Here is a 6,594-nt window from a genome sequence, read left to right as displayed (position 1 = left end):
GGCCCCGGAGCATCCTCTGCACCCGCTGCTCCAGCCACCCCGAAACGCAGCACTGGGGCTCGTGGCCGTGGTCCTCAGAGCACGTTACATCCTACCTAGTGTTTGTTCCTGCCAAGGTAAATTACTTTGCTTCAGCGGGAGCCCTGACTCATCGCTGGGATCAATAGCTACACCTCTCCTGTGCCAAGGCAGCACAGATACGATGTGCTGACAAAGGAACAGAGCGATCCATAAATTAATTCAAATACAGCATTGCTTTGAACCGTGCTCTGGGCTTTGCCTAAATACAGTCTTTCCAAGACTCTCCAGCTAAGAATTGAATATATTTTCATTACATTTAATTACATTTTGCAGTCACCATCCCCTTTGGAGCTTTAATCTCTTCTTCCAAGCTGTACAGAGACACATGCATCACACAATCAAATCAAGGATTCCCTCTGCTGACGAGCATCCAGGTGATAGTGCTAAGGAGTGATGTGGTCCTACATGAAAAGGTGCTGTGCTGAGGGTCCAAGAACAGATGGCACACTGAAACTCATGCCATCCCCGGTCTCCTTTCTCTTAAAAGATGTATTAGCAGTGCAAGGCAATTTAAAGAGCCATTGCCCTGGGGAAGTTTTACACTAGACACCCAGCTTTACCTACACAGAGGCAGCTGAATTTTTCAGGGCCCCGCGGCAGCTACAGCAACACCCTGTGTCCTTCTGTGTCTTCACCATGTTTCATTTCATGCTGCTGCTGAGCTTTGAACTTGCAGAAATCTCAAGAAGTCCAATCTTTTGCACCAACAACCTGGTGTCAGTGCTGGAGGCCATGAGCAATTTATTAAAAACTGCGTATTGGGTTTTACTAAACGGAGACATGAAGTTCGCATGCACAAGGGCTATAGACTTACGGGCTCCCAGCAGAAAACCACACTACTTTAAATGCTGACACCAAAACATGGTTCGCATGTGCCTCGTGTGGTTCTGGGAGCAGCAGAGCCTGTGCCAGTGTTTTTCTCCCATATAGGTTTTTTGGTGCCTATTAAGGACTAAGCTCCAGCTGCAGGTTTTCCTTTGGCAGGAGTACTCCCTGCCCACTCTCCCCATAAAATCCATCAAAACTTAGTATCTTTGACACTTATCTCTCACACTGGGCTGAAACTGGCTCAAAGATTCACCCATTATTAGAGGGGAGATGGAGCGAGGACTGATGAACGCGGGGCAGCGCAGATGCGGGCTGAAGAGCGCCAGCGTTAGCTGGATGTCGGTGTTGCCCTGCCAAGGTCTGTGACTGACGCACAATTAGCGCGGTAGTTAACGGCACTCGGTATCTGGGGGCTGTGCACGGTACCTCTGCCTGGAAATGCCCGTGGCGGATGGTCTCCCGCTCCAAGCGAACCCAGGGGCGTGCTGGTCGCAAGCCGCTCCACTCCTCTACGATCTTTGCTTTCTGAAAGCAAAACCACATCAGCGCCTGCATAGCATTTCTCTGAATTACAGCAGCCAAATGTCACCCCACCAACTGCACTAAGCGATCCGTGGCAGAAGGGCTCTTGCAATGAGCGGGGACAGAGGGTCCCTCATCCCTGCTGCTGCACCGGCTCCTGTGATGCTGCAAGGGGTGACTGGGCAGAACACTTTGCAATCGCAGCCCACACATCGCCAGCCTGCAGCAGAGCCGGCGAGGCAAACTGCTCTGCCAAAGCCCCGCGTTGCCTTTCCTGCTAATCCAGGGTGCAACGGCAGCGTCAGGAGTCGATACAAACCAGCCTCACCTCACACCAGCCTTCCTCTAATGCAGCAGTACCAAAAGGTGGGGGGGGACGCACCACGACCAAAGGGCTGGGACCTCCCAAAGCTTTTGTTCTTATTTTTTACCAGCTATATCAGTAATTCCTTTTTCCTACAAACCTTGTCTCAAAAGTAATGCCAGATCCTGACCCTGCCTGGTGTACAGAGCCTGAGATGTGCGTGATGAACTCAGCCAGGCATGCACAAACACCGAGCCATGCCACCCCCCCGTGTTTTACCCTCTTGCTGAGAGCTACGTGCTGCTGTGGGGTGCACGCAAAAAGCCCGGGGTTACTCTATGCGCACACTTCACCCATCACTGGCGTGTTTCTCAGCACAGCAGCTGACACTGCATAAGCAATGGTCGCTTTACAGCTCTCCTGGCCTGCTGAAGGCAGAAACCGCGTGCTACTCGTACAAAAATTCAGATTTTGCGCTTTGTCCTCAGCATCCTTTCCCGGCGGCCTGAACTGTGCCCGAGCACTCGGGCTCCCCGTGCCCCGTCCCTCCCCACCTCCCGGCGGTGGGCGTTGGGTCGGGGTCACCCACCTGGAGAGCAGGGAGCAGCCGGCAGCAGTTCTCCCAGATGGTTTTGTGATCCTGGGCGCTGTTTTCTTCGTTCCAGTTGCCGTGCTGATAGATCCCTCCCAAGACCGTGAACTCACTCCTGCACCAAAAGCCGAAGGAGATAAATGGTGGTGAGTGTCCCCAGCCGTCCCTTGCTGGGCCGTCACACGGAGGGACTCTGTGCCTTTGTGCTTTATGGGTCCTGCTACGCCCTGAGCCTGCAACATATTCCTGCCGGAGAAACTCTCACACCAAGCAAGCAAGAGAGCGGTGCCTGCGTGTCTGCTCATGAGCAAGTCATTCATTAAATACTATCAGCACCCCAAAAGCCCTTGCCTGGGCAAACCAAACAGCTGATTTCATCTTCTATCAAACAGGTCTGCTCCCGCCTGGCTGGGGAAGAGAGTCGGAAGGAATGGGATGCCTGCAGTGGGGAACACAAACAAACAGATTTCTGTTGCTGCCGCCCCAAAACTCCTGCGGATTAACAGAGGACAAAAGGCAGGTTAAGGCTGGGGGGAGCTAGGGGGGTGTCTGTACCTGCTGGACCCTTCTAAAACCTTGCTTGAGCCCTGGGAAGCACAAAGACAAAAGGGCTGAATGCTGGAGCATGCAGGAGGGGAGCCCCGGGGCCGAGCTCTCCAGCGTGGAAGAGGTGTCCTCCGTGCCTGAGTGCTGGACCCGGCTGCTTCCCTTGGGAGCCAGCCTGGTGCCCAGCTATGACAGCTCAAACTAAAATAAATACAGGGAGAGGAATTCATATGTAGCTGGGACTGTGATCAGAAATCGCTTGGAATACTTTGCTTGGGGGCTGTGAGCATTCAAAGTTCCTATTTACATGATGACTTATTGCCTAATCCTGAAATACTAGCACAATAGGAAGTGCCAGAAATGCAGCATTCAAGCTACAGCTTAAAAACCCCTCTCCGTTGCCAAAGCGGGGTAGATGGCTGCTCTCAGGAGGAAACAGAGGCGGGATGAACAGCAGACATGTATTTATTTATCCTGCAATTTAGCTCCCTGAGTACATGCATACGGTGCCGTCTCAAATAGATCCCAACTCCCCTAAGAAAGCTGCTGGTGGGAAACAGGTGGAAAGTGCAAGATAAGTGCTGGAAGCTGGGCTCTGCCTGGGCACAGCCACTGCCGCTCGCTGAGCTCGGGAGATGGTGATGTCAGGGCCAGGATCTCATTTCAGCCCTCCTCACCCCTATGTGGACACAGAAATAAGGCTTTCCCCTGGGATTCCTCCTTGGTTCCTGCAAGGAGGTGGCAGGGAGCCCTGCGTGGGTGCTAAACCGAACGGGATGCCCTCAGGAGATGTCTCACCGATAGCTGCACGCACAGCTCAGGGTAACAGTGCGGGGAAGGCTGAGCTTTTTAGGGTAGGTTTTTATTAAAGTAAAAAGGATTCCTGCCACTGGTTTTAATGGGAGCACGGATCAGAAGAGCCTTTCCCCATGACGAGCTGCTGTACAGCAGTTTTGTCAACACCATTGACAAAAGAACTGGGTCTAAAGGTGAAAACAAAAGATCTCTCCCAAAATGCTTGCCCTGTCAGTGTTTGGCTCTTTCGAGGGCCTGGCCAGGACTGGCGTTTTGCTTTGGCGGGATTTGCTCCTTGGAAAAGGACAGGACCAAGGACATGGAAGCCCTGTGGTGCTGCCTGATCCAAGAGCCCAGGAGCCCAGGACCAGCCCGGACCCGCCTCGCGTCCGAGTGCCGAGCTGGGCTCTGCGCAGGGAGCTTGCGCTCTCTGTGCCGACCGTGGGAGCTCCCTCGCTTTGCCTGCCCACGTCCCTCTGCTTTCCTTCCATGCCGCAAATAAAAGCATCATCAGGCCAGGTATGACCCCAGGCCTGGGCTGCTGCAACAGGGGTGCTGCAGGGCAGACGTCAGCAGGGAGCCGCGTCCCAGCCGGTGCTTCAGGAGCCCTGACAGCATCGCTAACCTTGCTGTCACCTACCCCGGTATGACGTACGGCGAGTTGTAGATACCAGATTCGATGTTGTGAGTGATGATGAAATGCTTCACCCACGGGGCCAAGACCTGGGAGACAAAGGGGAGAGGGTCAGGGAGAGCTGGAGAGCGGGGTCCCCGGCTCGGGGAGGCAGCGGGAGGGACGGGGGCAGCTCAGTGAATGCAGATGCTGGGGTCCGCACGTGGTGCTCTCCCTTCTGCTCAGGCTCTACGTAAACAAAGGCGCTGGCTTCCCTGCGCTGCCGCCTTGGGAAGAAGGGGAGATGGGAGGGCAGGTAGGCAAGCGGAGGAGCTTCCTACCTGGCGTGAGTCTGTGTTTTCCCAAATAATCATCCTCTTCTCCCAAGGATTTTATGTCTTTTTATTACTAGCTTTATGCCTCTGGCCTCCCGCCACCTTCACCCGACAAAGAAACGGGCTGGAGACTCGGGGTATCCCCACGGCTGAACCAGGAATGGGATCCAGGTTTTCTGCTCTGGCCTCCCCCCCGCCCCGAGGGTTTTACATGACCATCATTTGCTGGGAATCAGGACTTGATCCCAGTGTGGGTCCAGCCCACAAGCCCGCGATTTGCCCCAGTGGGCATATCTCATAAGATGGCTAACGAATGGCTCCTCCAGAAAAAAGAGGGGGGGGACAAGCCCTGCACCCACCTCACCTTTATGACCTGTCCACGGCCGGGCTGTAGCTCCGGGTCGGGCTGCAGCTCCCCCGCACGCACCCCAGTGCAGTTTATTACAACATCCACGCCCTGGGCAAATATCTAATGAGAGACAGACGCGGCGCGGTGAGCAGTGCGCACACAGTGATGCTTCCGAGGGCGCTACCCACGGGGGGCAAGAGATTCCTGCATCAAAGCCAAGGCATGTACTTGGTCCAACAGTCTGGTAATGAATAAACCATAAGGGCCGGATCGAGGGCATAGCTTCCCCGGCATGGCTCCCGCAGAGACCCCATGTGTGCAGGCAAGGAGAATGTTTGCGGTTTAAGGGAAAGCTGTACTGCCGGTGCTTGGCTGCATCTTCACTCCGTGCTGGCCAAATGTGCTACCCCATCCCCTCTCAGCCATCTCTTGATGCCCAACAGCCTTTATCTTTCCTGGTAGAATTTTTTTCCTACATCTTGGCGTAGTCTTGCTGCTGTCCCCTGACCCATCACTCATGCCAAGGGACATCCCAGAGCAGCACGTGCCTGCTGGATGCTGCTTCTCCATGCTGGGATGGGGCCGTGCCCGCTGCCCCACTCTGCCCTGGCCCGACATCGCCACTCACCTCCTGGAAAGATTCAACCTTCTTATGGAAAAACTTCACTCCTCTCTGCGTTAACCTGGGAAGAACAAGTTCATTTGTTACCAGCAAATTAAAAGCAAACGTACCGTTCAAATTAGCGCCTGTAATTGATACCCAGAGTAGGCACGGCTTGTTGCTCCTTGTAATAAACATCCACGGTCTTCTCATGGTTCCTAATAGTCTCCAGTTGTTAGCTCGTTTCCCTAATGACCCAGAGCTACCGAGGGTGATCAGTCCTGCTAAGCCCTGCACCAGAGCCCAGGTTCTCTGCTGTGGATAGGGCACCCGCTCCACATTAGAAATGACAAGAACAAAACCAAGCCCCAAATACTCCCATAGCTAGAAGTCGCAAAGTGCTCAGATGCAGCTCTAAGTATCCCATTACTTGAATTTTTATCATGCAAAAATAGACTCTTGGGGTAACTGTTAAAGTGGGGAGTCTGTTACCCCACTGGGGCAATGAGCTGGAATTCCAGACCCTTCTCCCCGCTTCCCAGGGATGCATCCCTGCCTCCCGTCTCCTTCGGCTCATTCTCCTTCGGCTCACCCCGCCGTGCCCTCACCCCTGCGCTGCTGCAGGGCACAGGGTGAGGGCTGCTGAGAGCAGCGGAGGATTCTCAGGTCCCCTGTGGGTGCTGTCACCTGGAAGCCACCAGCACCAGCATTTTCAAGCTGAGCAGGTCAGAGGTGCAGCAGGACGCGGGGCGGCCACCTAAAACCACTGCCGCCTAAACTCAGCCACCGGCTTGGCATGAGAGAAGTATCTGGTGCAACACCTGATGTCCAAGATGAAAATCCACACCTGCCTCCCACGTCCTGCCGGCCAGAGAAATCGGGGGGAGCGGCAGTCCTCCTGCACCAGCACAGCCCCAGCCCCAGCGCCGCGGCGGCTCCGCACTCACCTGTCGGTGAGCCACGGCAGATACCTCCTGCACTCCAGCATCAGCGCCGTGTTGAACCAGCCGTAGCTGAAACCAGATGAG

The 6,594-nt window shown here is 54.7% G+C and overlaps 1 protein-coding gene across 1 annotated transcript in view; it reads right to left on the bottom strand.

Annotated features, from left to right (window-relative positions):
* The window catches only part of DAO (D-amino-acid oxidase), an 8,264-nt gene that overhangs the window by 333 nt on the left and 1,337 nt on the right, over positions 1-6,594 (bottom strand). Inside the window, exons 3-8 of the mRNA XM_009579192.1 lie at positions 6,514-6,579; positions 5,594-5,648; positions 4,981-5,085; positions 4,309-4,391; positions 2,325-2,442; positions 1,336-1,434 (exon numbers count right to left, since the gene is read on the bottom strand). Of these exons, the coding sequence (XP_009577487.1) occupies positions 1,336-1,434; positions 2,325-2,442; positions 4,309-4,391; positions 4,981-5,085; positions 5,594-5,648; positions 6,514-6,579 (526 nt within the window). The remainder of the gene's footprint in view (positions 1-1,335; positions 1,435-2,324; positions 2,443-4,308; positions 4,392-4,980; positions 5,086-5,593; positions 5,649-6,513; positions 6,580-6,594) is intronic.

The sequence above is a fragment of the Fulmarus glacialis genome, unplaced genomic scaffold (genome assembly GCF_000690835.1).
Source record: "Fulmarus glacialis isolate BGI_N327 unplaced genomic scaffold, ASM69083v1 scaffold8146, whole genome shotgun sequence".
NCBI lineage: Eukaryota > Metazoa > Chordata > Aves > Procellariiformes > Procellariidae > Fulmarus > Fulmarus glacialis.
This window is presented reverse-complemented; position numbering and strand designations above follow the sequence as displayed.